The sequence below is a fragment of the Xyrauchen texanus genome, chromosome 44 (genome assembly GCF_025860055.1).
Source record: "Xyrauchen texanus isolate HMW12.3.18 chromosome 44, RBS_HiC_50CHRs, whole genome shotgun sequence".
In the NCBI taxonomy this organism is placed as follows: domain Eukaryota; kingdom Metazoa; phylum Chordata; class Actinopteri; order Cypriniformes; family Catostomidae; genus Xyrauchen; species Xyrauchen texanus.
In genome coordinates this window covers 3,275,471-3,302,167 of record NC_068319.1, presented here as the reverse complement: position 1 = coordinate 3,302,167, position 26,697 = coordinate 3,275,471, and the positions used below count along the sequence as shown (strand labels likewise).

The 26,697-nt window shown below is 37.4% G+C and overlaps 2 protein-coding genes across 4 annotated transcripts in view; both read right to left on the bottom strand.

Moving 5' to 3' along the window:
- The window catches only part of rph3aa (rabphilin 3A homolog (mouse), a), a 34,963-nt gene extending 32,650 nt beyond the window's left edge, over window positions 1-2,313 (bottom strand). For 2 of the 3 annotated variants that reach the window (XM_052116929.1, XM_052116931.1), the window contains exon 1: window positions 2,156-2,313. The gene's annotated coding sequence lies outside the window, so the exon portion shown is untranslated. The remainder of the gene's footprint in view (window positions 1-2,155) is intronic. The other variant, XM_052116930.1, reaches the window with a different exon arrangement.
- Window positions 2,314-6,202: 3,889 nt separating this feature from the next.
- Window positions 6,203-26,013, bottom strand: ptpn11a (protein tyrosine phosphatase non-receptor type 11a). The gene is made up of 16 exons (XM_052116933.1): window positions 25,800-26,013; window positions 20,930-21,052; window positions 17,577-17,771; window positions 17,268-17,460; window positions 16,942-17,061; window positions 16,647-16,760; window positions 16,458-16,554; window positions 16,263-16,342; window positions 12,530-12,688; window positions 12,254-12,385; window positions 12,017-12,171; window positions 11,838-11,905; window positions 11,087-11,238; window positions 10,800-10,912; window positions 9,299-9,399; window positions 6,203-9,082 (listed from the first exon to the last, which is right to left on the bottom strand). The coding sequence occupies exons 1-15, from the start codon at window positions 25,811-25,813 to the stop codon at window positions 9,330-9,332; spliced, it is 1,785 nt and encodes a 594-aa protein (XP_051972893.1). The 5' UTR covers window positions 25,814-26,013; the 3' UTR covers window positions 6,203-9,082; window positions 9,299-9,329.
- Between the last annotated feature and the right edge of the window lie 684 nt (window positions 26,014-26,697).

The window sequence follows — 26,697 nt, the reverse complement described above, 5'->3', positions numbered from 1 at the left end:
GGATAACGTAACATATTTTTCACAAGTAAAATGTTTGAATAAGCCAGAAAGTGACTGTATTGGAAACAGATGCAATGAAAGTAAATGACTGAGGCAGTCATTCTGCCTAGCATCTCCTTCTGTGTTCCACAGATGAAAGCACGTCAGGCAGGTTTGGAACAACATGAGGGTGAATACGTGGTGACAGAATGCTCATTTTTGAGTGAACTATCCCTTTAATAATCATCCTCTTGCACGTTTGCTTGTCGAGAGTTTATGGTAGATCTCATAAGAGCAAACGGGCAACTAATCAGTCAAGCATTAAGAAATTAGAGAAAGATTTGAACAGAAAGACTGCTGGGATTGTGACTATTGTTAAAAATAAAAATAAAAACCTGCATGGGATGTAATCGTGACATATTCAACAGCCTGTGTTGCCCCGAGGCGGCATGAAAGCAGGGTAACAATGCACATTTTCTAAAATAGTCTGTTGTCTCCAAGATCCTTTGATATGCAAAAGAAAAAGTATGTTGAGCTGGGAACATTACAACATGCAGTCACAAACTTATTTTCCATTGTAGATGTGTCTGTCAAGCAACATTTATTGCCTCTGCATGCCGTCAGATCTTTTTCTCGTGCACAAATGCATCGGCCAGAGCGAGAAGACTCAACTTCCCATTACATAACACACACATTAGAAGTCTCATGAGGATGTTGCGTTCAAAAGCCCTCTGAGCTGTACAACTTTTTGATGTGCTGTCTTATTCGATGCTAAGCCGATTTCTGTCTCTATGACTCAGACTTGTTAGCTCACCGTGCAAAAAATGAGTCCAAAGGCCCCCCAAAAATCACAGGAAACATTTCAGCATAATGTTCATAAATCTCTCGCATCTTACAGCATATAAATGCCATTTAACCAAAATCACAACGCCAGACATGGCAAACAAGCATCTGTGTTCTGAGGTGAAATGTCCACTGAGTGGCGCTAAACGCGAGTTAAATGGTCTCCCAAACTGATGGGTTTTTAAGGTTAATCCTCTATTGAGTTGTAATCAACAAAACCTAAATCCTTAAACCTAAACCTAACTGATAGTGTCATACAAAGCAAATGTGAGATGAAAAACGCAATAGCATTTTGTGCAGCTTCTATGACACTTTCGTCTCACATGTGCTCTACGGGACTCGTACCCTGGTCCTTTACATCACAAATGCAACAGTCTATCAGTTGAGCTAGGAACAGAGTGAAAAGTATGCGTTTATGAACTGGTAATCTGCCGTTTTACTCCTGATTTGTGTTTAAGTGAATAAAAAGAGTTTCACATCGAAACTGCTGTGATATGTACAACGAACCATATAAAAATCATTTAGCAAATAATGCAGGTATAGCAACATGCTTCTATGAGACAAGGTAGCTTTCAACCCCCCAAATAACAAAACATTAACCACAAAAGCATCATAAATGTAGTCCAGACAACTCAAACTATATTCAAAGTCTTCTGAAGCCATATGATAGCTTTGCTTTGAAATTTAAGTTGTTATTCACTGAAAATCTTGCTTGACAGACATAGTCACTATTCACTTTCATTGTATTGAAAAGCGTTGTATTGAACGGCTCTTTATGAGTTCCATAGGAAAAACATGAGGATGTGTAATAATGTCAGAATTGTTGTTTTTGGTTAAACTATTCCTTTAAAAGCATCCATGCATATGCAAAAAAAAAAAAGTGACACAAAGTACAGTATTTATTCTCTAGACAAACTAGTGCCAGATAGACGCTTTCACGTCACATGACATTAATTGCTTGACATGCATGAAAAATCAACCATCTGTGTTGTATTCTATTTGCAACGTTTAAGCATTTATGCACACAGTACTTTACAGTGATGTCTCATAATAGCATGCATGCAACATAACTAGTCCAAGAAGATATTACAAATATTAGTTTTGACATGCTGAATTATTTATCCAAGCCTTTAGAGTCATACAGGATCATTCAACTGTACTCTAACTGATGCATTTGCGCTTTAAACTGATGTAAAAAAATTAATAAAAAAATAACCAAGGCCCATTTGCACATATTATTAATTCTATATCAGATTAACCCATATTATCCATGTCTATTATAAGTAAATTAGAATATAGATGCTGAATTATAACAACCCTGGAAGTCACTCACCCACCCCTGATGCTGAGATGTGATCTCCTCCGCTTAAAAGAATAAATGAAGATGCCTCTCTCTCTCTTTCTCGCTCTGCCACACTGATGCTTGAGTGATGCTTTAATTCTGTCTTTAGAGAGAAGATAACCAAACCCGCACCCCCTCCTGTATGACCAAGCTGCGGTCTGATCCAATGAGAATGAGAAGAGAATTCAGTCACAGGGCACATACCTGATGAAGATGATGGTGATGATGTCAACAATTATTTTCTAGCCATTTTTCTGTACGTTTATGTTTTTAAAGCGACAGTTCACCCGAAAATGAAATTCAATTCTGTCATTATTTACTCACCCTCATGTTGTTCAAAACCCTACATGACTTACTTTTTTTTACATGGAACACAAATGAGATCATTCACATGCAATGGATGTGAATGGTGACTGAAACGAACATCCTGCCTAACATCTATGTTTGTGGTCATACGGATATGGAACGACACGAGAGTGAGTAAATGATGACAGAAATGTCATTTTTTTATTAACTGTCCCTTTAAAGGAATATTCTGGGTTCAATATAAGTTCAGCTCAAGCGACAGCATTTGTGGCATGATATTGATTACATAAAACATTATTTCGACTCGTCCCTCCTTTTCGTTAAAAAAAGCTAAAATGTATGTTACAGTGAGGCACTTGCAATGGAAGTCAATGGGGCCAATTTGTGGAGGGTGTAAAGGCAGAAATGTGAAGCTTATGATGAAATCATTATTTTTACAGTCATTTTAGGGTATTGGCAAAGTTGCCAAATTGGATATAAATTTACACAAAAAAAGTTTAGCAAGTGATTTTATCACAGTAAAATCATGTTAACGCACATATAGTTTATGTCTTGTAAGTGCCTCACTGTAACCCAGATTTGTGCTTTTTGGGGGGGGTTAATAAGAGGAGGGACGAGTCAAAATGAATTTTTGTGGTAATCAACATTATGCCAGAAATGTCGATTGAGCTCAACTTGAATTGAACCCAGAATATTCCTTGAAGTCCGGCCCCTCTGACTGACTAACCACACACACACACACAAACACAAACACACTCACACACACACACACTCTCTCTATTCTGTTAGTCTTAAAAGACAGTATATCTCCTTTCACTATTATTATTTTAACACAGAGAGCTACAGTCAATTCTGTACATCTAAAGTATTACTTATTCTATTTTTAATCACTGTCTCGCTCCTCGGCTCATTAGTTTTAAAATGTCACATATGCCTGAATGCGAGCAAAATGACCAATTATACTATAATTTGTTGTAATAAAAAATACAGAGCAGAAATATCATCCTGTGATTTTACTGCCCTCTGGTGATTAGTTTGGTTGTGAATTACCCTTGCAAACCTTTGCCATAGTAGTGACATTAATAAGCAAAATGTATTAACGTTTTACTGCACTGCTTTTTGTCTTAAAACGAGATATTAAGTGTTTCTTTAGAGAAATCAAGCTCAATTTCAAGGGGGTTTCCTGTTATAAGCATTAACGTTACAAAATACCTTGTTATCTCAAGTATATTTCTACTGGAAAACAAGGAAAAAAACAAATTCGATTTTTTTTGGAGTGTGCATGTTACATATTTTGAATGCATGCACTATGGTACTTAAATTGCACCCCAAAACACATGAGTATATCAATGCACATTTATTGTGCATGGCCAAAAAACTTGCAAATCAGATTTTTTGTTGGTCTCAGGTCTTGTTACAACACAATGGTGGTAACTTGATATTTATTTGCCACCACGCCATTAATAAAAGAAGTTTTTGAAAGTTTCTCTTTCTTTATTATGATTTGACAGAATAGCTGCATTAACTATGGAATTATGATGCAAACTACCAGGATAAATGACTGTAAAGCAGTGACATGATAAAGTGATACTCAAGCCTACAATAGTGCAGTTTAGAAGTCTTATCTTTAAGGACATGCGTCTTATAATGGCCAAATCACATAAAAAACAAACTGAACATGGAAATCTTGGATAACTTGTGAACATGAGACATCATACTGAAGTAGTAATCATTCGTGACTTAACATCTTACAAATATGACGGTCAGTCTGAACAGTTTTGGTGGCACAATTCGTTCAGACACTTGCGGTCCATCTGACTAGCAATCTAGTTCTGGAAGAATTTGATGAGAAATGTCGAGCTCATATTGATATCATTGTCTCACATGAGAATAAAGAGGTATTTTACTCAGGAGAAACTACAGCAAATGTCTCATTTCATCTCATCACAGTATAGAAAAAACAACTGAGATATTACAGAGAACTCGTGTGTGAGTTTTGTCTTTCCTAAGGGAATATCTGTACCCATGTCCCGGCAGCCTCCCAGAGAAACCCACAGCGTTAGTCACGAGATCTTCCATCACAACCCTGCGGCGTAACAGCTGGATTCCTCCCAATATACCGACTGCACACACTTCTATACTGCTGCACAGCTGTCTAGCACAGCAAAATGCTTTGGTTTCACTTCACTGCACTTCTGGACCATTTTCTAGTTTAATATTGTGAGAAGTTTGCCCAATGTCAATGTAACTTCAAGATGGTCTTTTGTGCAGTATCTTTTACCAAATTCACAGTGAGTATTGGGTATTTGGTAGCATTGCCTTTATATTGTTTAACTTGGGTCAAATGTTTTGGGTGTCCTTCTACAAGCTTCTCACAATACGTTGCTGGAATTTTGTCCCATTCCTCCAGACAGAACTGGTGTGACCGAGTCAGGTTTGTAGGCCTCTTTTCTCGCACACGCTTTTTAGTTCTGCCCACACATTTTCTATCGGATTGAGGTCAGGGTTTTGTGATGGCCACTCCAATAGCTTGACTTTGTTGTCCTTAAGCCACTTTGCCACAACTTTGGAGGTATGCTTGGGGTCATTGTCCATTTGGAAGACCCATTGGCGACCAAGCTGTAACTTCCCGGCTGATGTCCTGAGATGTTGCTTCATCTATTTTGTGAAGTGCCCCAGTCCCTCCTGCAGCAAAGCACCCCCACAACATGATGCTGCCACCGCCACGCTTTACATTTGGGATGGTGTTCTTCAGCTTGCAAGCCTCACGCGTTTTCCTCCAAACATAACGATGGTCATTATGGAAAAAGTTCAGTTTTGTTTCATCAGACCAGAGGACATTTCTCCAAAAAGAATGATCTTTGTCCCCCATGTGCACTTGCAAACTGTAGTCTGGCTTTTTTATGGTGGTTTTGGAGCAGTGGCTTCTTCCTTGCTGAGCAGCCTTTCAGGTTATGTGGATATAGGACTCGTTTTACTGTGGATATAGATACTCGTCTACCTGCTTCCTCCAGCATCTTCACAAGGTCCTTTGCTGTTGTTCTGGGATTTATTTGCACTTTTCGCACCAAACTACGTTCATCTCTTGGAGACAGAATGCGTCTCCTTCCTGAGCGGTATGACGGCTGGTCCCATGGTGTTTATATTTGTGTATTATTGCCTAACCCACACAGATGAACGTGGTACCTTCAGGCATTTGGAAATTGCTCCCAAGGATGAACCCGACTTGTGAAGGTCCAGTTTTATTTCTGAGGTCTGATTTCTTTTGATTTTCCTGTGATGTCAAGCAATGAGGCACTGAGTTTGAAGGTCGGTCTTAAAATACACAGGTAAACCTCAAATTAGCATCAGAAGCTAATTGGCTAATTGTCTAAAGGCTTGACATAATTTTCTGGAATTTTCCAAGCTGCTTAAAGGCACAGTTCAGTGGTTAAATTATATTTAATGACTTAAACCGTATGTAAACTTATGACTTCAACTGTATCTACATATCTATCTCCCTATTGATATACCTTTCTATCTCTCAATTTACCTATCTTTCTATCATTCTACATATCTATCGTTCTAATATAAATATAGTTTTAGCTATTGTTCTACTCATCTATCAATCTATCCTTCTACCTACCATTGCCCTACCTACAGTATCTGTCTGAAAACATATCTACCTCTCAATGACCGTCCATTCATCCATCTAGTTGACAAAAAGTTTAATAAGACAATCATTAAGTTGTGAGCTTCTTGTTTATTGTTATGTATGAATTCATGTTGGTTAATTGCATTGCTAGTCGAACAACACGATCAACTCTTTTAGCTTGTGTAAGGCTAACTGTCTGGCACGAGAGAGATGCTGGGTTAAACATACAGTATATCTTAATGGCAATTACATACGTTTAGTAAGTACATTCTCCTCTACAAGATATTCATGTACTATATACAAGTTTAAAAAATATAGTTTGTTTGCATTGAGTTCAACAACCATTGCCTTTTCTTCACAATGACAAAAAAAAAATTATGACAGTTGTTTTGGACAGATTGCTTTCCGTGTAGCTTGGCGAAGAGTAATGGGACATTTATTTTTTTAGTTTTAAAAGAAAGAAAAATATTAAATTGGTCACTGACACACACACACACACACACACACAGTTGTGTGTAAATATTTACATCATTGAGACAGAGTGGTCCTTAAAGAAAAGAAAAACAGCATGGCTGAAACAGAAGGGGACTTCAAAGAGCAAACAGCAGTATTCTCAGATACAAACACACTTGCACTCTTCAGGACAATAAACACACAACAGTATGCCGGATACACCATATGTCCCCTGGGCTAAAAGGCTGTTCTCGCTGCCTGTGAGTAAACAAACTCAGCATTTTTTTTGTGTGTGTTTTTACCCATTTTCAAAAGCCGTAGTTCTGAGAGAAGAAAGTAAGTCGAGGCTAGAAATGATGAATGTTAATGCAAGTTGGCAAAGACACTTTTTCATGAAGGCTGTGAACGAAGTCAAGAATGATTTGCAGATGCCAAACGCTGACAAGAGTGTTCGAAATGACAAGGAAAGATGCATTAACTTTCTAAAAGCGCTTGTGAAAACCATTTAAATATATGAGTTACAAAATACTGCTGACATTGAACGCACCAAGAAACAACAAAAGGACAAAAGTGTGTTTTAGTGAAGAAAGCAAATATTAAAGTGTTAAAAGAGAAAAAGAAATAGGAAATCAGAAGACAGCATTGCAAGAAAAAAAGGCTTATGGCTTGGCAAAAACAAAATTAAAATATGTTAATAGAGGCCCCTAATAACACTTTTCAAACCCCTAACTTATCCAATGCTCTTTACAAGCTTGAAATCAACAGGGTTACAAATGTGCAGTCACTTTTTGTCATACGGTGCTCGGTGCACAAGTACTACGCTTTTATTAATTTTTTTAGTCAAATATAATGAAAACATAATTAATAAACAGGTATGTGACCAAGCAAAGACAGCTGCAGGATGGCCCGATGCACGCAGAACAATATTTCAGTTACACAAACAAGCCAGGGACAGGACGATGATGTCCCATGAAAAAGTCCTCAGTCACAGAACATCTCTCTTGAGGGGGACAAAAGGCAAAAGCCGGGGTGTCCTGACCCGACTGAAGTTCCCCTGCTGTTGAGGAGCAGAATCTTAAGGACGCTGGGCTTTAAGTGAAGGCAGAGGACGAAAAAAATGACACAATGGGACAGCATTAATTCTTCAACCTGATACTGCAAGGGATTGTTCGTTCAAGTCTGAATTTAGTCTACTGTTAAAATGGCACTGGCTCAATTAGATTCGATTAGTAGAGCGAATCTCAGGAAACATGTCAAGAGCATTTCCAGCTTATATTTTAAAACTTTAAAGCCAATTTGGAGGACCATTAAGATTTGTGACATTATTTTCATGACAATGAAGCAATGAATTTTCCCCCTTAAATTCTCGCTACTGTAATGTGATAAAGGATGTACCGGTATATCATTTAAATTGTAGAATATGTATACATCATGGCAGTATTTGTTGTAAACAGAACAAATGACTAATTAGAATCACCATTGAGAATAAATGGAAATTAATTTAAAAAAAAAAATTGCATGGCAAAAATGCTTTTTTTTTTAATGGAGTTTATCCTTAAAACAAGAAAAAAATTATTTGCCAATGGGTTTTTTTTTTTTATACCTCATTTGCAAATATTTTTTTCTTGTTACAAGTGTTAAGATTTCTGTGAAAACAAGACAAAATAATATGTCATTTTTCTGCTCAAGGAAGTGTATCTTGTTTTAAGAACGTCTAGATATTTTATTGGAAAACAAGACAAATATACTTAGAAAAAACTAACAAAAAAAATCAGTGCACACAAGTTAATAAACATTCTAACGCATTACAGTTACGAGAAATAGAGGGAATTATTTATATTTAATTATTTAATTATTTAAATTAAAATCTGAACGGTCCTAATATATACACTTCTTAATTTCCTGAATGCAAAATATAATTTCTTATGTCTTCTTCTAAGCTTTGGGGTTGAAATAAGACTTTAACATGTTTTAATGACATTCGCCCAATATTGCATTTTTTACTGCATATAAAACAATATTCGAAGATAAAGAATATCCCTTTCCATGGCTGAGAATCCCTTGTGTTTTGTTCCCGATAAAAGTAGTAAAAGACAACATGATTATTTCAGATGCTCCGTGTCCCATTTCCATTAGAATATCATAATGTTTTTCAGAAAGCATACTTGCTTTGTTTAAAAGAGAAAGGCAAAGTAAAACGAAAGAGGATGATTTAAAAGATTTTTTAAAAACGCTAACGCTTTTCCACATGTAGCCTGGTGAAACTGAGAGAAGTCCACACCCAAAAGAATGTGATTTTGCAGGGGCTGTTTTGGGTTTATTTAGCATAAGGCGTCATGATAGTCACAGTGGTTTCAGAGAGTGGGGTTGAAAGGCTACGCATTAAATTCACTCCATCCGTATGTCTCTGAGCTTGTGTGGACCGCTCGCTAGATTTGTTTCTTTTTTTATGTGTGTCATTTCTCCGTATATTCGTGGTCACATCTCGGGCGTTCAGGAGCGGCTGGCAACAACACAATCACTTCCTGTCAACGTAGGGAAAATAAAAGTTATTATTGCACAACTACTGGGCTACAAAAAGCCTTAAGAGCACAGATTATTTATTCAGTGGAACACATAATTAGATGTTAGGCAGAATGATGACATCAGTCACCATTCACTGTCATTGCATTTTTGTCCAGACTACAAAAGTGAATGATGACAGATCTCGTGTTGACTCTTCGTGATGTGAGCAGAATTACCTGTGTTATAAACAGTGCTGGAATATTAATCTCATCTGTGACTCTTCTGCTGCTGCATTAGTCCCACATTCTCATACACTCGAGAACTGTCATCACGCATACTATAATACACAGACAGAAAATACTAACAACCCTCCTCACAGACTCAAACACAGAGAAAAAGCTGATTTGTGAATGAATTTCTAATATGATCTATAAAAAGGTGCCATACTGTGGAAAATATAATTTTTTCCTGCCTTTGAAATAAACCAGTTTGAAGAGTCTATATTAAATATTAAAGGGATAGTTCACCGAAAAATGTATTTTCTCTCATTATTTACTCACCCTCATGCCATCCCAGATGTGTATGACTTTCTTTCTTCTGCAGAACACAAACTGAGACTTTTAGAAGAGTACTTCAGCTCTGTAGGTCCATACAATGCAAGTCAACAGGGTCCAAAACTTTGAAGCTCAAAAAGCACATAAAGGCAGCATAAAAGTAATCCATAAGACTCCAGTGGTTTAATCCATGTCTTCAGAAGAGATATGATAGGTGTGGGTGAGAAACAGATCAATATTCAAGTCCATTTTTACTATAAATTCTCCTCCCTTCCCAGTAGCTGGCCATATCCACGAAGAATGCGAATTGAAAAAAACAGATGTGAAAGTGAAAGTGGAGATTTATTGTAAAAATATCAACCCGTTTCTCACCCACACCAATCATATCACTTCAGAAAGCATATATTTTAAACCACTGGGGTCATGTGGATTACTTTTATGCTGCCTTCATGTGCTTTTGTGAGCTTGAAAGTTCTAGTCAACATTCACTTGCATTTTACGGACTTACAAAGCGGAGATAATCATAAAAACACATTTGTTTGTGTTCAGCAGAAGAAAGAAAGTGAGTAAATGATGAGAGAATTGTTTTTATTTTGGGGTGAGCTGTCCCTTTAACTAAAATAATTAACTAAATGTAGTGATGCTATGAACTTAACTACACTTTACACTAGCTAAGCTATTTTTACAATAATGTTGCTTTTCCAGAAACAAGCTACATTTTCCAACAAGTAGCATTGTGAAGTGTAGCATAGATTTGTCTCGATATATTGCACACAGCAATGGAGCTGATAGATTAATCGAATGCGCTCACTCGCTCACATAGTGCGGGAACATGCATATCATTTAAGTGAACCGTTTCTTTCGGACAATTCATGAAACTGAACCGGTTACAATAAATGATTCGCTAAAATCTAACACTGGGAACTATGATTCATTTTAGTCAGTCGGTTCATTCTGAGAGTTTATAACAGAGGTAATTTACATATAGTAGTCTTAAAGGTACATTAGTAAAACAGTTTAATTGTAAGCTTAGGAGAGAGGGTGTAAAAATTTGGATTTTTTTTTTAAATAATTTTTTTTGTACAAGAAAGAGGAACATAAATGTACTTTATTTGCTTGTCCTTTGGCAGACACTTTCCATCCTAATCAACAAAACACACAAGCGGTTTGGTGTCAGACTCACTCGGCACAGGCTGGCGTTGGTGTGCAGGGCGGCAGAGGGCTCTGGTCTCCTCCAGTGAGGTCAGAGAGAGAATATTTGATGTTGGTGTACTCGCGTCCTTTAATTTTACTTTTCTAAAAGACAAACATGCAAAAGAATCAGCTTATCGTTAGTCAAAAGATGATGTCATAAACCTGTCTAAGCTATATTTAGTGGACTATTGTCTTTGTGATGCCAATAATAAAGCTAAATATCCAATTGTTGTAGATGAAAGTGTTATTACACAAAGCAACATGTCGTAAACACACCTGTTCCTCCTCTATACGGCGCTGTAGAGTCTCAATATAATGTTGCACGGCCATATAGATGAATCTATACTGCGCTTCTGTCTGTACCATTCCTGAACGCTGAGATCGAACCATCTGAATAGTTTTGGGCACGTCAATGTCACAGTCAACACCTGCAGAACACAAACCACAGGAAAGATCGTTGGATCAGTATTACTGGGCAACAGTTGTGGCAAAAGGGATAGTTTGCTGTGGACAGTGCCTCACTTTATAGGACCCAAATGTACCATAAAATTTGTTTATGAGGATCAAGCGTCATATTCCAAATCTTCTGAACACATTGAAAAGTTTTGGTTAGAAACGACAGAGAATTGAAGTTACTAACTTCTCTCATAGTGCTCATGAATGCACAACAGACGGTAAGAGGAGTTAATAGCTCACCGGAGGACAATATTTTCAGCGAACAATAACTTTCAGTCGGCTTCTCGTTCAAAGCTATTGTATTGGCTTCAGAAGAGTTGGAATTTTGGACTACTTTTATGGTGCTTTTGCATCTTTTTTTAAGCTTGAAAGATCAGTTCCCATTCATTGAAAGAGCAACCAGCACAGTCTTCAAAAAATGTCCTTTAGTGTTCCACAGAAGTAAGAAAATCATATAAGTTTGGAACAACATGACGGTGAGTAAATGATGACAGAATTTTCATTATTTAGGTGAACACAAAACAAATGAGCTGCTCTACAGTTATCAGTTATGAAGACGCTCTGACTTTACCCTTTTCTCTGATGATATCTATTAAGATGTCGATCACGATAAACGTTCCTGTTCGTCCAATCCCAGCACTACGGGAGGAACAGAAACCAACGTTTATAATTGAGCTTACACATCAGGAAACAGCATATATAATCAGACCAGATAAGTATGAGGTGTGTTTTTGAATATGTTCTCATAACCTGCAGTGCACTACGATGGGTCCAGCCCCTGTTATGCTCTCCTGCTTCATTTTGACTTCTTCCAGGAAGTCCAGCACTCCGCCGGGGTCACTGGGCACACCGTGATCGGGCCAGGCACGGAAATGATACTGCCACACTGTACGCTCAGTATTTCCCTACATAATCAGACAGATCACAGCTGTTAAAGGCAGTCTCTTGTGTTTTTGGGTGATTAAATATTTTCAGCATTTACCGTACCTGTCCAACTTTTGATAGTTTCAGCTCTCGTAGAATGTAATCATGTGCCGACGTCTCCTTAACGTTCCGTACACGCATGGCTCCGTACTCTTTCAGAGCGGACACGTCAGGCCAATATTTTACACATTTACTCTGGAAGAAATACCCAAATTCAAACATTGCACATTTAACAAAATCATGTAAATACCACCAGACTTTATCCAATAAATATTTCTATATTTCTATAGAAAAATCGTATTGGTTTCCAATTGGCCGTACCATTAGAAATGACCTCACCTTTCCCCGTTCCACTTCCTTTGTTGTCATGACGATGACCCGAGAGTTCTCTTGGAACACCATTCTCCAGAAGTCACTGATGGTGTTCTGCAGGCAGCCCTGTGTGGCGATGTAGCTCCGCTTCAACTTTGAATTGTTGCTCTTGTTCTCAATTTCAGGCTGCAGGACACAAAAATGTGTTTCAAGACACAGACACATATTGCACACCACCAAAACACGATAAAACAACCATCATTTATATTGCAGTCTTTTACTATGACACGACTGCTGTGATGAGGTCATCATACACTTATGACATAATTTAACTACCATACAAGCATTAAACAGTGCTTCTATGATTATGCAGTGAGCACATTTACACCAATATGCTAATTACTCCCAAAAATGAGCTTATTTAAAAAGAAATTAATAATTGCGTTATTCTCTACTTTTCACGTCAATCAGTGAAGAGGCATGTGCACAACATGTACGTACACTGGATAAGCCGGTAAGAATGCCGGTTAAGGTGTTTACATGCAACGTGTAATCGGGGTAAAGGGTAAAAATCTACCAGTGTCAATAATTTTTTTTTTCTTTTGCCATTTATGAACTTACACCAATAAAGGAATGCCATTTAATGCATTTACATGACCACAAGTTTTCGGCTTATTAACTACCATCATTGACTACCATGGTGACATAATTATACTATGACATCATTAACTACCTTAGTGAGGTAATTATACTATGACATCATTAACTACCTTAGTGAGGTCATTATACTATGACATCATTAACTACCTTAGTGAGGTCATTATACTATGACATCATTAACTACCTTAGTGAGGTAATTATACTATGACATCTTTAACTACCTTAGTGAGGTCATTATACTATGACATCATTAACTACCTTAGTGAGGTCATTATACTATGACATCATTAACTACCTTAGTGAGGTAATTATACTATGACATCTTTAACTACCTTAGTGAGGTAATTATACTATGACATCATTATCTACCTTAGTGAGGTCATTATACTATGACATCATTAACTACCTTAGTGAGGTCATTATACTATGACATCATTAACTACCTTAGTGAGGTCATTATACTATGACATCTTTAACTACCTTAGTGAGGTCATTATACTATGACATCATTAACTACCTTAGTGAGGTCATTATACTATGACATCTTTAACTACCTTAGTGAGGTAATTATACTATGACATCTTTAACTACCTTAGTGAGGTCATTATACTATGACATCGTTAACTACCTTAGTGAGGTAATTATACTATGACATCGTTAACTACCTTAGTGAGGTCATTATACTATGACATCGTTAACTACCTTAGTGAGGTAATTATACTATGACATCGTTAACTACCTTAGTGAGGTCATTATACTATGACATTGTTAACTACCTTAGTGAGGTAATTATACTATGACATTGTTAACTACCTTAGTGAGGTCATTATACTATGACATCGTTAACTACCTTAGTGAGGTCATTATACTATGACATCATTAACTACCTTAGTGAGGTAATTATACTATGACATCATTAACTACCTTAGTGAGGTAATTATACTATGACATCATTAACTACCTTAGTGAGGTAATTATACTATGACATCATTAACTACCTTAGTGAGGTCATTATACTATGACATCATTAACTACCTTAGTGAGTGTACATTATACTATGACATCATTAACTACCTTAGTGAGGTAATTATACTATGACATGTACTACCTTAGTGAGGTCTATACATGTAACTACCTTAGTGAGGTCATTATACTATGACATCGTTAACTACCTTAGTGAGGTCATTATACTATGACATCGTTAACTACCTTAGTGAGGTAATTATAATATGACATCGTTAACTACCTTAGTGAGGTAATTATACTAAGACATTATTAACTACCTTAGTGAGGTAATTATACTATGACATCGTTAACTACCTTAGTGAGGTCATTATACTATGACATCATTAACTACCTTAGTGAGGTCATTATACTATGACATCGTTAACTACCTTAGTGAGGTAATTATACTATGACATCATTAACTACCTTAGTGAGGTAATTATACTATGACATCGTTAACTACCTTAGTGAGGTAATTATACTATGACATCATTAACTACCTTAGTGAGGTAATTATACTATGACATCATTAACTACCTTAGTGAGGTAATTATACTATGACATCATTAACTACCTTAGTGAGGTCATTATACTATGACATCATTAACTACCTTAGTGAGATAATTATACTATGACATCATTAACTACCTTAGTGAGGTAATTATACTATGACATCGTTAACTACCTTAGTGAGGTCATTATACTATGACATCGTTAACTACCATGATGATATCATTAACTACCTTATGAGGTAGTTATACAATGTCATCATTCACTACCTTGATAACATCATTGACTACCATGATGACATCATATATACAATGACATCACTGACTACCACGGTGACATCATTATACAATGACATCATTAACTACCTTGGTGAGGAAATTATACTATGACATCGTTCATTACCTTGAAAACATCATTGATTAACATGATGACATCATTAGTGGATGTGACCCAATTAAGCCCACATATCATATCAGCCCACTTACCGTTTTAGTTTGGAATATAAAAAAGACAGAAAGCAAGAGAAAACATTTTTGTTGCAGAGGAAATGCATGCATTTGTTGTAATCATTTTACATTTTATTTGGAGCCAATCAAATGTTTAGTTTTTCAATGAATGGTTATAATGTGTGAGGTCTAAATCTAAATATCTAAATCAAAATGTAGGTGTTTATTTAGTAAAATGTGAGGGATTTACATTTTAAAAAGCATAGTGGCATTATTAAGATAACACATGGGCTTAAATGGTACACGTGTTCCATATCCGCCTACTCCAGACATTTCAAGTATGTAGTTAAATAAAGTAATTTAATTTTGTTAGTTTATGGCAAAACATAAAATGAGTGTTTAGATGAGAGATTAATCTTTGATTTAATACCCACTTTATTCGAAGGCTGTTAACATTTCTATAAGAAAATGGATTTGGGTGAGATTAATTGGGTTACTTTTCCTAAATTATGACATCATTAACCAACTCGGTGATGTATTAATACTATGACATCATACACCACCTTGATGACATCAATGACTACCATGGTGACATCATTAACTACCTTTGTGAGGTAATTATTCTTTGACATCATACACTGCCTTGATAACTTCATTGACTACCATGATGACATCATTATACTATGACAGCATTAACTACCTATGTGAGGCAATTATACTATGACATCATACACTACCTTGATAATGTCACTGACTACCATGATGACATCATTATTCTATGAAAGCATTAACAACCTTGGTGAGAAAATGATATGACATGATACACTACCATGGTGACATCACTATACTAAAACATTATTCACTACCATAGTGATGTTATTGTACTGTAACATCACCAACAACCGTAACAACATCATTATACTATAGCTTTTTTGTTAATGACAAGAAAATATTCAGATTATTTCAGGTTTAAATGCTCTTGCAAAATATGGAAGAACAAAAGTGCATTATAAGTGAACAGCTAAAATAAAATGATATATCGAACAGTAAAATGTGTGACGAGTTTCACAAAAACGTAAACGTTTTTTCTTGTTGAAAATAATTATGGTCATTACGATACAACATGTACACATCATTACCATGATGAGGTTGGCGTTGATGTAGTCGGACCCTGGCTCATTTGAGTCGCCGTCGTCTAGTACGACTCGTGTGTGGTCGACTGCGAAGGAGACACAGAAACAAGCATGTTAGTCATGAGCATCGTCTCATTTGCATGTGGTGCATAGCATACTGAAAGTCCAGCTGGTTTTTAGGAGCCGATGTTGTTTACTAACAGGGAAGAATGTTCTTATATCGATTCTTGTTCTTGTTTTCTGCCCGTTGTCCCTCTTTGCGACTGTAGAGCAGTTTACACTCCTGCTGTTGAAGCGTCTGTGGACACAGAAGTACAAATGACTCCCATATCACACAATGGCATATTGATGGATAATCTGCCAATAAACAGAATGCTAATTGGCTCTTACCTCAAACTCCTCCCAAAAGCCTTGTTTGACTTTATCAGTGGCCTCTGCCAGCTTGCTGAGCTCTCGCACCCGACTCTCGATCTCTGCGGCGTTGATGCGTGTAGTGTTCAGAGGCTGTAAAACACACAGTCCATCATCACTGTCTGATTTCATTGTATGAATAGGAGCTGTTTGCACATTCTAAACTTTAATGCTTAAATTCTTCATATTGTTCTTCAAAGTTGTTTCTTTAACCCAAAATACATCCTAAAGGCCCATAAGTGTGCATCAATGCTGCAAACGGTCATCAACACACCTGTTTGAGCTGCAGGACTGTACCAAGCGTTTCCACCATGGGATTTTTCTTGTAATGTTCCACCAGATCTGTGAGGGAGTCGAATTTCTCTCCACCACCAACATCAAACTTCAGATCATGCTGTAACACAATAACATCCCACTTATATAACAGAAAACAAGGAAATATGCTCAATCACAGTGATTTGGAAACAAATATTTCTAGGAAACCTGTTTGAAATTGTTGCAATTCCATTTGGTGACGCTAGTGGTTCAGAAATTACACACTACACCTAAAAACTGGGGTAAGCGCAAGTAATTTAACACCTACAAATATTACACATTTACCTGGCAGCGTATCATGACGTGGGTGACTTTAGGTTTGCCATCACTGCTGTCTGTCTTGTCGTCGCCGGTCCGTACGGACAGCACAAAATCTCCCGGGTGACTCTGACTTTCTCTCACCAGGAAACTTCCGTTCTTGCCCTTCTCAGTCAACAGCTTTTCGGCTTCGCGACCAGACAGATGACCATGAAACCACCTTGCAGACAAAAACAATGTCAGTGGAGTGCGCTTGGACACCAATAAAAACAGCCATAAAACACAACTTTCGCCACAATCATGACAGGACAGACAATGAGCTCCGTTTGTGCTCACCTCTCTGAAGTGGGATCGGCACAGTTGAGCGGATACTTGAGCTCAATGACATCTCCATTTTTCTCTTTCAGTTGTCCGTGGTGTTCCATGTAATACTGCACCAGCTCAGCTAGCGTGGCAAACTTCTCTCCCCCGTACAAGTCATAATAGTCTCCCGTGTTCTGGATCTTAATGTGGGTGACGGCGCCATTTCGCCTAGAAAAGAGAGAAGAACTTCTTACAGAAGCCCGACAATAAGGATTTTTTTCTGCTTGCCATGTCAGGGAAGAACCTCAGACTTTTACTTGCCCTGCCAACATTTTTATTGGCCACAAACATTTTTTTATTAAATACAAACTAAATACAATTTTTGTACCTATATATTTTATAAGCATCACAAATAGTGTCCATTTTTTAAACATTTCATGCCATATTCTTTTAGATGGGTTTAATCTTTGCCTATTAAAAAGTCATCATTTTATCAGAATAAATCAGGCTCTATTGAGATGTTTTTATCTGTAACAAATGAGTAGCTGGGTATGGTCTCCAGACAGCCCATAATAGCAGCGATGCGGTCTCAGAAATAATTTAAGAGAATTATAGAGGACCATATAGGCTAATTCTTTGATAAGCCCCTGTGGCCAGCTCTAGGAAGAGTCCCGGTGGTTCCAAACTTCTTCCATTTACGGTTGATGGAGGCCACTGTGCTCTTTGGGACCTTCAATGCTGCAGAAATGTTTCTGTACCCTTCCCCAGATCTGTGCCTCGATACAATCCTGTCTCGGAGGTCTACAGACCATTCCTTGGACTTCATGGCTTGGTTTGTGCTCTGACATGCTCTGTTAACTGTGGGACCTTATATAGACAGGTGTGTGCCTTATAAGTGAACCGAACTATTGAGCATCTCTACATCTGAGATGATGTTCGCGAGTAGCGCTCAAATATTGCACACCGCGTAGAAGGTTAAAAATAGGCACGTGTGTATGTGTGAACAGAGCTGCGCCATTCAAAAACGTGCTGGAGCTGCACGTGCATTTTATATATTTACTTATAAAACAGCCTTTTGTGATTCACAGAGGTATCGCACATCAAGTGGCTTTGAATAAAATGCATGAGTCTTATGAACTGCTTTAATGGTGTTTTAGTGGTTCTTTTATGTCATTTTTTTGAGCTTGACCGTAACGAACATGACTAACACACAGTATCGGATCTGGATCGGGCTCGTCGGTCCAATACCCAATCTGTTTAAAAACGTCAGTAACGGAGCCGATACCAATCCATGTATTGGATGGATATGCATCCCTAGATCAGACACACGGTCGACGTCAAGGTAAGCTCAAATCACGAGATTCATCCACGAGAAGAGCAGGGCCAAAACACGACTGACGTAAGGTGTTCTTCCGCAAATTGCTTGCAATTTTAGCTTTCAAACACAGATGTCGCTAGAGAGCACAAAGTTACATAATGCAGCTTTAAATAAACACTTTTTTAGGAAAGGAGGGCATATGGTGCACAACGACACCGATATGTTTAGAATTAAAACAAATATTCAACCAATTCTTAGAGACGCAACATAAGGCTTAATGGAGTCACTCTTTCAAGGAACAGATTCCAAATGTGACTGCAGAATCATTTATTTCCGGTCAAAATTATATATCCATCTCATAGGATATATCCATCTCATAGGAATATTCCAGGTTAAATACAAGTTAAGCTAAATCAAATCAACAGTATTTGTGGCATAATATTGATTACCACAAAAATAAAAAATAACATTTAAAAAATGACGCCACTTACAATGGAAGTAAATGGGGCCAATCCATAAACATTAAAAAAAATGCTTCAAAAGTATAGCCCACAACACGTAAACAATATGCGTGCTAACATGATTTTAGTGTTATAAAATAGCTTACTAATCTAATCTGTGTAAAGTGATATCCAATACAAGGATTAGAGCATTTCGTTCGTAACAAAGTTGTAAAATTAGATAAACTTTACACAGAAATGTTTAGTAAGTGATTTTATCACACTAAAATCATGTTATCATGCTTATTGTTTTACGTCTTGTGCCTATACTTTTGAGACTCTGTGTTTATGGACTGGCCCCATTCACTTCCATTGTAATCAACATTACGCCACAAATGCTGTTAATAAATCTTAACTTGTATTGAACCCGAAATTAGGGCTGCAGAATAATAGCAATAATTATAATCGTCGATTATTGCCCTTGATTTGCAATCGCGATTATTAATGTCGAACAACAAAGCAAGCAACCATGTGGTTCTTCAGATTAGCAGATTTCAATGGTGGATATTTAAGCATCTTTTTGACCAAGTTACTCCTTTGGTGGTGGGACAGGGGACCATTCATCCTGTTAGATCTTCAATGGTGATCTTGTTCATGTTAGATCATTTTTGGCCTCAGTGGTTGCACTTTGGAAATTAAAAACACTAATTTACCATCAGAGTTTGTGCGATGAAAATGTTAAATCTAATACCAGCTGCGTGGCAAATGGGCCTTATTAGAGCAGGCGTGATAACAATGACGGTGATTCCTGAAATATGCAATTCATGCACACTTAGAACAGTGAAGCCGAATTACTTAATTGCTATTTTGTACAAATAAAAATTCACATTGGTTTACTTAATAACTTGACAAAACTGTTATTACATTTTTAATAAATTGTACACAGAAATCGAGCAATGCGACAAACTCTCCCGTAACAATGACTGCTCTCACTCAATGCAGGTTTACACGGTTTGAGATCTGCATTTCGACACAAGCTCAATGACGCAAAGTTCTGCACTCTCACTAATGCTCTCATTGAAAACATAGATGTCTAATCAGCATAATAATTCAGTTATATACACCGTGTCTGTGCCTTGATTAAAACGGGAGCGTTTTAGTTTTGTCGTGTTGCTCATTTGTAGTGTATTTAACATCTACGTTCAAAGCGAGCGGTGCAATATGCAATGAATCCAAAATAATTACAAAGTGCTTTTCGCTCTTGTTCTACAGTTTCTTTTCAAGTGTCAGGTGATGTTTCTTCAGTATTAATTTTCATGTGCCACGCAAACAGAGCAAGAACATAAAGCAAGCATCTGGGCATTAGGTTCACTTGTCATTACAGATAGGACTAAGAACTAATAAAGTGGCTCTGATTGACCATTGCCATTTCATTGATCAATGTACATGTTAGTTATTGGTTTGAATACTCAAACGTTGCAAAAACACATTGTAAATAGAAACCATTGGCGTAACAGGAGCAGACTTAAATTGAACGCTGTAATCGGCATTTTTCACGATTACATAATCCCTACATAAGCCCTACCCGAAATATTCCTTTAAATCCTAGTTTATCCATCACTTCTCACCTAACAGAGAGCGTGAAGTCTCCAGGGTTGCTTTTGCTGGGACGGGCCAGAAAACTGCCATCTACACCGCGAGTGAGTAGAAGGTTCTCAGCCTCCACTCCGGTAATGTTGGGATGGAACCACCTATCAACAGAAATGTGCAAGAGTGACTTCAGGATACAACAACAAACAGGACAGTATATTATAGACAGAAAGAAAAACACCTAAAAACAATATTGTTGAATATTCTTTTTAATCAGGTCATCAAATAATGTATTTTTGTTTAGTAGTATAAATCTAGAAAATCTACCTTGTCAATTTGATCAATTATTGCAAAGAAATCCAATTTAACCATGAAATACTCTAAAAATGCCAATGCATAAAAGATTACAACACTGAAAGAAGCTACATATGCACAACAATAGTGTTATCTCAATGCATTTATCTATCCATCTATCTATCTGTCAGTCTGTCGTTCTACCTATATATCAATCTATCTATTGTTCTACCTAACCATCTGTCCGTCCAACATCTATCTGTCATTCAATCTTTCTGTCTTTCTATCTGGTCTGTCTGTCTATCAATCCATCGTTCTACCTATATATCAATCTATCCATCCGTCTGTCCTTCCAAATATATATCAATCCATCCATCAGTCTGTCATTCAAACCATATATCAATCTATCTATCTATCCATCCGTCTGTCGTTCCAACTATATATCAATCTATCCATCCATCTGTCGTTCTAACCATATATCAATCTATCCATCCGTCTGTCATTCCAACCATATATCAATCTATCCATCCGTCTGTCTGTCGTTCCAACTATAGATCAATCTATCCATCCGTCTGTCGTTCCAACTATATATCAATCGATCCATCCGTCTGTCGTTCTAACCATATATCAATCTATCCATCCGTCTGTCATTCCAACCATATATCAATCTATCCATCCGTCTGTCTGTCGTTCTAACCATATATCAATCTATCCATCCATTTGTCATTCCAACCATATATCAATCTATCTGTCTGTCATTCCAACCATATATCAATCTATCCATCCATCTGTCATTCCAACCATATATCAATCTATCCATCCGTCTGTCATTCCAACCATATATCAATCTATCCATCTGTCTGTCATTCCAACCATATATCAATCTATCCATCCGTCTGTCGTTCTAACCATATATCAATCTATCCATCCGTCTGTCTGTCGTTCCAACTATATATCAATCTATCCATCCGTCTGTCTGTCGTTCCAACTATATATCAATCTATCCATCCGTCTGTCGTTCCAACCATATATCAATCTATCTGTCTGTCATTCCAACCATATATCAATCTATCCATCCGTCTGTCGTTCCAACTATATATCAATCTATCCATCCGTCTGTCTGTCGTTCCAACTATATATCAATCTATCCATCCGTCTGTCGTTCTAACCATATATCAATCTATCCATCCGTCTGTCCTTCCAACCATATATCAATCTATCCATCCGTCTGTCATTCCAACCATATATCAATCTATCCATCCGTCTGTCATTCCAACCATATATCAATCTATCCATCCGTCTGTCATTCCAACCATATATCAATCTATCCATCCGTCTGTCATTCCAACCATATATCAATCTATCCATCCGTCTGTCATTCCAACCATATATCAATCTATTCATCCGTCTGTCTGTCTGTTGTTCCAACCATATATCGATCTATCCATCCGTCTGTCTGTCGTTCCAACCATATATCAATCTATCCATCCGTCTGTCATTCCAACCATATATCAATCTATCCATCCGTCTGTCTGTCGTTCCAACCATATATCAATCTATCCATCCGTCTGTCATTCCAACCATATATCAATCTATCCATCCGTCTGTCATTCCAACCATATATCAATCTATCCATCCGTCTGTCATTCCAACCATATATCAATCTATCCATCCGTCTGTCATTCCAACCATATATCAATCTATCCATCTGTCTGTCATTCTAACCATATATCAATCTATCATCCATCTGTCATTCCAACCATATATCAATCTATCCATCTGTCTGTCGTTCTAACCATATATCAATCTATCCATCCATCATTCCAACCATATATCAATCTATCCATCTGTCTGTCGTTCTAACCATATATCAATCTATCATCCATCTGTCATTCCAACCATATATCAATCTATCCATCCGTCTGTCGTTCTAACCATATATCAATCTATCATCCGTCTGACATTCCAACCATATATCAATCTATCCATCCGTCTGTCGTTCCAACCATATATCAATCTATCCATCCGTCTGTCGTTCCAACCATATATCAATTTATCCATCCGTCTGTCGTTCCAACAATATATCAATCTATCCATCCATCCGTCATTCCAACCATATATCAATCTATCCATCCGTCTGTCATTCCAACCATATATCAATCTATCCATCTGTCTGTCGTTCTAACCATATATCAATCTATCCATCTGTCTGCCGTTCAAACCGTATATCAATCTATCCATCTGTCTGTCGTTCTAACCATATATCAATCTATCCATCTGTCTGCCGTTCAAACCGTATATCAATCTATCCATCGTTCTACCTATATATCAATCTATCCATCTGTCTGTCGTTCCAACCATATATCAATCTATCCATCTGTCTGCCGTTCAAACTGTATATCAATCTATCCATCGTTCTACCTATATATCAATCTATCCATCCGTCTGTCGTTCCAACCATATATCAATCTATCCATCCGTCTGTCATTCCAACCATATATCAATCTATCCATCTGTCTGTCGTTCTAACCATATATCAATCTATCCATCCGTCTGTCTGTCATTCCAACCATATATCAATCTATCCATCCGTCTGTCTGTCATTCCAACCATATATCAATCTATCCATCCATCTGTCATTCCAACCATATATCAATATATCCATCTGTCTGCCGTTCTAACCATATATCAATCTACCCATCCATCTGTCTGCCGTTCTAACCGTATATCAATCTATCATCCGTCTGTCATTCCAACCATATATCAATATATCCATCTGTCTGCCGTTCTAACCATATATCAATCTATCCATCCATCTGTCTGCCGTTCTAACCATATATCAATCTATCATCCGTCTGACGTTCCAACCATATATCAATCTATCATCCGTCTGTCGTTCCAACCATATATCAATCTATCCATCCGTCTGTCGTTCCAACCATATATCAATCTATCCATCCATCTGTCGTTCCAACAATATACCAATCTATCCATCCATCCGTCATTCCAACCATATATCAATGTATCCATCCGTCTGTCATTCCAACCATATATCAATCTATCCATCTGTCTGTCGTTCTAACCATATATCAATCTATACATCCGTCTGCCGTTCAAACCGTATATCAATCTATCCATCGTTCTACCTATATATCAATCTATCCATCTGTCTGTCGTTCTAACCATATATCAATCTATCCATCTGTCTGCCGTTCAAACCGTATATCAATCTATCCATCTTTCTACCTATATATCAATCTATCCATCCGTCTGTCGTTCCAACCATATATCAATCTATCCATCCATCTGTCATTCCAACCATATATCAATCTATCCATCCATCTGTCTGTCGTTCTAACCATATATCAATCTATCCATCCGTCTGTCTGTCGTTCTAACCATATATCAATCTATCCATCCATCTGTCATTCCAACCATATATCAATCTATCCATCCGTCTGTCTGTCGTTCTAACCATATATCAATCTATCCATCCGTCTGTCTGTCATTCCAACCATATATCAATCTATCCATCCGCCTGTCTGTCATTCCAACCATATATCAATCTATCCATCTGTCTGTCGTTCTAACCATATATCAATCTATCCATCCATCTGTCTGCCATTCTAACCATATATCAATCTATCATCCGTCTGACGTTCCAACCATATATCAATCTATCCATCCATCTGTCGTTCCAACAATATATCAATCTATCCATCCATCCGTCATTCCAACCATATATCAATCTATCCATCCATCTGTCTGTCGTTCCAACTATATATCAATCTATCCATCCGTCTGTCTGTAGTTCCAACCATATATCAATCTATCATCCGTCTGACGTTCCAACCATATATCAATCTATCCATCCATCTGTCGTTCCAACAATATATCAATCTATCCATCCATCCGTCATTCCAACCATATATCAATCTATCCATCCATCTGTCTGTCGTTCCAACTATATATCAATCTATCCATCCGTCTGTCTGTAGTTCCAACCATATATCAATCTATCTATTGTTCTACTTATCCGTCCGTCCGTCCGTCCATCCATCCTCTATCTATCTATCCATCCATCCATCCATCTATCTATCGTTCTACCAATCTGTCTGTCTGTCCACCATATATCTATTTATTTATTGTTCTACCAATCTGTCCGTCCGTCTATCTATCTATCTAGTTCATGTCAAATGAAAACAGTGCTGACTCGTAGTAGGTCAGATCTTAACCACAATTTGCTAAATTAAGTTAAATGATTTTTATTCAACCATACTGCTCTCACAAAAACCGTGTCCTACTTTACCATCTCTCTGACTGTGGTCAGATCTGCCAAAACACAATATGACCTGTCAAACTACCATCAATAAGATCTGTAAAATTCATTTAATTCCAGCTTCAAAGACTCTTACTGACTAAACCATGTTCAGTCTCGTCCTGTTATGCTACACTTACTATATTCCCGTCATTTAACATGTTCAGTTCGCAAGCAAGACACTTTAAACACTTTAAAAAAGACATTAATCGTATTTATCACCACAACAAGAGGCCAGAGGGTTAGGTAAAATGAGAAATAAAGTGATTTTAGTGTTTGTTTTGCTAGTTTCTCACCTCCGGGATGTCATCGCTTCCTCACTTTGTTTACTGTAATTTCACTCACTTTCGGGGTCAAAACTCAGTTTAAATCGACAGTCCCGTATTTACCCCCTCATACGGCAGCGGATCCCGCTCGGTTCGGGTTCGGAAAGATGGACATGAGCGAATAAAGTGACGGAAGAGAGGGAACGGGAGCGCTAGGCCGCAGCGGAGGACAGAGTTTTCTGGAGTCGATTGGAAAAACGTCACCAAAGCTGCGACACACAGCGCGACGCACTGACGCGACCTCTAGAGGTGGAAAGAAGAACAACAGCACTAGCTTGGACACTTTTTCTGTGAAGCTATACTAACAATGTATAGGAACGCAAACAGCAAACTAAAAGGTGGATCATCCTCTAGATTTGATCTAAAACGCGGTATTAGACAAGGTTGTCCAATCTCCCCTTATCTTTTTTTGCTGAACAATTACAATATATTATTTAAATATAAATCTTTATTTTTTGAAAGATGGATTTTAGCAGGCATAACACAAGTCTATCAATTATTAAATCAAGAAGGCATGTTGCTCACTTATTCTGAGTCTCTAGATGTCCATAAAATCCCAGTGACACCAAGGGAGTTTTCTATTGTCATGGATGCGATTCCCACAGGGGTCCTGGCACTATTCAGAGCTAATATTCAAAACATTATTGCGCCCCCTCCTGCTTATGATTTATTTGATACTGCAATTGGGAAACTTTGTTTTGCCCCTGGAGTTTTAAATATTAATAAAACTATTCTCTCCTTACTTCAAAAAGACATTGTCACTATGCCAAACTGTTTATTGGAATAGACTGGTGGAAGGTTTATTATGGAAGGCCATCTGGGCTTTACCAAACAAATAATTATTAGTAAATAAAATTAAGGAAATAAC

Bases quoted from the DNA above. Each gene is read 5' to 3' on its own strand.
- ptpn11a (XM_052116933.1), bottom strand. The intron at 17,772-20,929 runs GTGAGAAGTGAT...TCTCTTTTCTAG, and splicing joins GACTTCACGCTCTCTGTTAG to GCGAAATGGCGCCGTCACCC. The intron at 17,062-17,267 runs GTAAATGTGTAA...ATTGTGTTACAG, and splicing joins ACGTCATGATACGCTGCCAG to CATGATCTGAAGTTTGATGT.